This window comes from Helobdella robusta, assembly GCF_000326865.2.
Source record: "Helobdella robusta unplaced genomic scaffold HELROscaffold_6, whole genome shotgun sequence".
NCBI lineage: Eukaryota > Metazoa > Annelida > Clitellata > Rhynchobdellida > Glossiphoniidae > Helobdella > Helobdella robusta.
In genome coordinates this window covers 1,378,009-1,379,454 of record NW_008705330.1, presented here as the reverse complement: position 1 = coordinate 1,379,454, position 1,446 = coordinate 1,378,009, and the positions used below count along the sequence as shown (strand labels likewise).

General features: G+C 28.8%; 1 protein-coding gene across 1 annotated transcript in view; it reads left to right on the top strand.

Moving 5' to 3' along the window:
• The window catches only part of HELRODRAFT_164081 (hypothetical protein), a gene marked incomplete at both ends in the record, with an annotated part of 5,993 nt that extends 4,547 nt beyond the window's left edge, over positions 1–1,446 (top strand). The window contains one exon of the mRNA XM_009029125.1: positions 1,354–1,446. Coding sequence (XP_009027373.1) covers positions 1,354–1,446 — 93 coding nt within the window. The remainder of the gene's footprint in view (positions 1–1,353) is intronic.

Below are 1,446 nucleotides of genomic sequence, written 5' to 3'. Positions count from 1 at the left end.
TATAATTTGTATATTTTCTGTTCTGTTTTAAATTGCATATATATCTCATGTAAAGTACTTAGGGTGGCCTCTCCACAAGTTTTTTCATTTAAACTTATTTGGTTCCCTTATTGAAAATAAAATAAATAAAAATAAAAAATAAAATATATATATGTTGGTAATAGACAATAATTTTTACAATATTCTATAAATTCTACCGAATGTTTGGCGTTAATATGCTTGTAGTTCGTTTTTTCAATTTTTCTCACTAAAGTTTTTTGGTGAAAGTTTAGTTTATTAAAATTCAAAATAATCTTATTTTCCGAATTCATGCTGCAAATAAGGCCATATTTCGATTCCGAATGAATCATCATCAGTGCTTTCTGCTGTTTATATAGGGAAATATTGACTTTGTCAAAATGAATTTAGATGGAGATTGACTTTGTCAAAGTGAATTTAGATGGAAATTAGGTGTCAGGTTTCTTTATTGGCTGGTCATCTTTTTTGGTCTCCTTTTCTTCATCGATAGCATCATATTCTTCTTTGTCACTATTTACAATGCTAGTTTTTTATTACTTCTTTGTTTTCGTTGTTGGTTAAGCGCCGGGTTGGATTTATATATATATATATATATATATATATATATATATATATATATATATATATATTCTTCCAAGTTTATGACAAAAAAGTCAGGAGATCAAAAAAGTAACAAAAGTACTTGCGAAGACCACCCATGACTAAAATCAAACAAAAAATTACAATAATAGACATTAGTAAAAAGAAAAAAAAAACATAAAATTAGTTAAAGCAAGCATTTAGCAACCACGTTAATAAACAATTACATTGCATAAAAAATTACCGTATCACACAACAAATGAAGGTCATACATAAACACAGTCAATTAGCACTCCCATATGTCATCACAGCGTCTTTTGCACATAGCTTAAATCTCTTCAAAGACAGATGTGTTTGACCATCCATGGCCAAATCATTCCATAGTTTTGGACTCCTTATTATTTAGCTACGTTGGTAGGTGGAAGTTTTAAATTTTCTTAACAACAATTGACCACGTTGCCTAGTAGTTGTCTGAACCCTATCAAAAAAATTTAACTGCTCATAATCTTTATTAATAAGTATTTTATAAACAAATACCAGCAGAATAAAATTATGTAATTGTTCTATTCTAGGAATTTGATGGTTACGAAAGAAAAAATTATTCGCATAAAACGTTTTTGCATCACTAAAACTTTATTGACCCAATATTTACTAGCGGATCCCCAAAACACATTTACATATAACAAATGTTGATAAAAAAAAGAATAATAAAGTAAGATCATTGACTTGACATTCAACCTGTCTCACTCTAAACAGAATCCCAACCGCACGGTACAGCCTATGGACGATCATGTCGATGTGCTCATTCCATTTCAGATCACTTTGTATAACAATTACCAAAAATTTTAA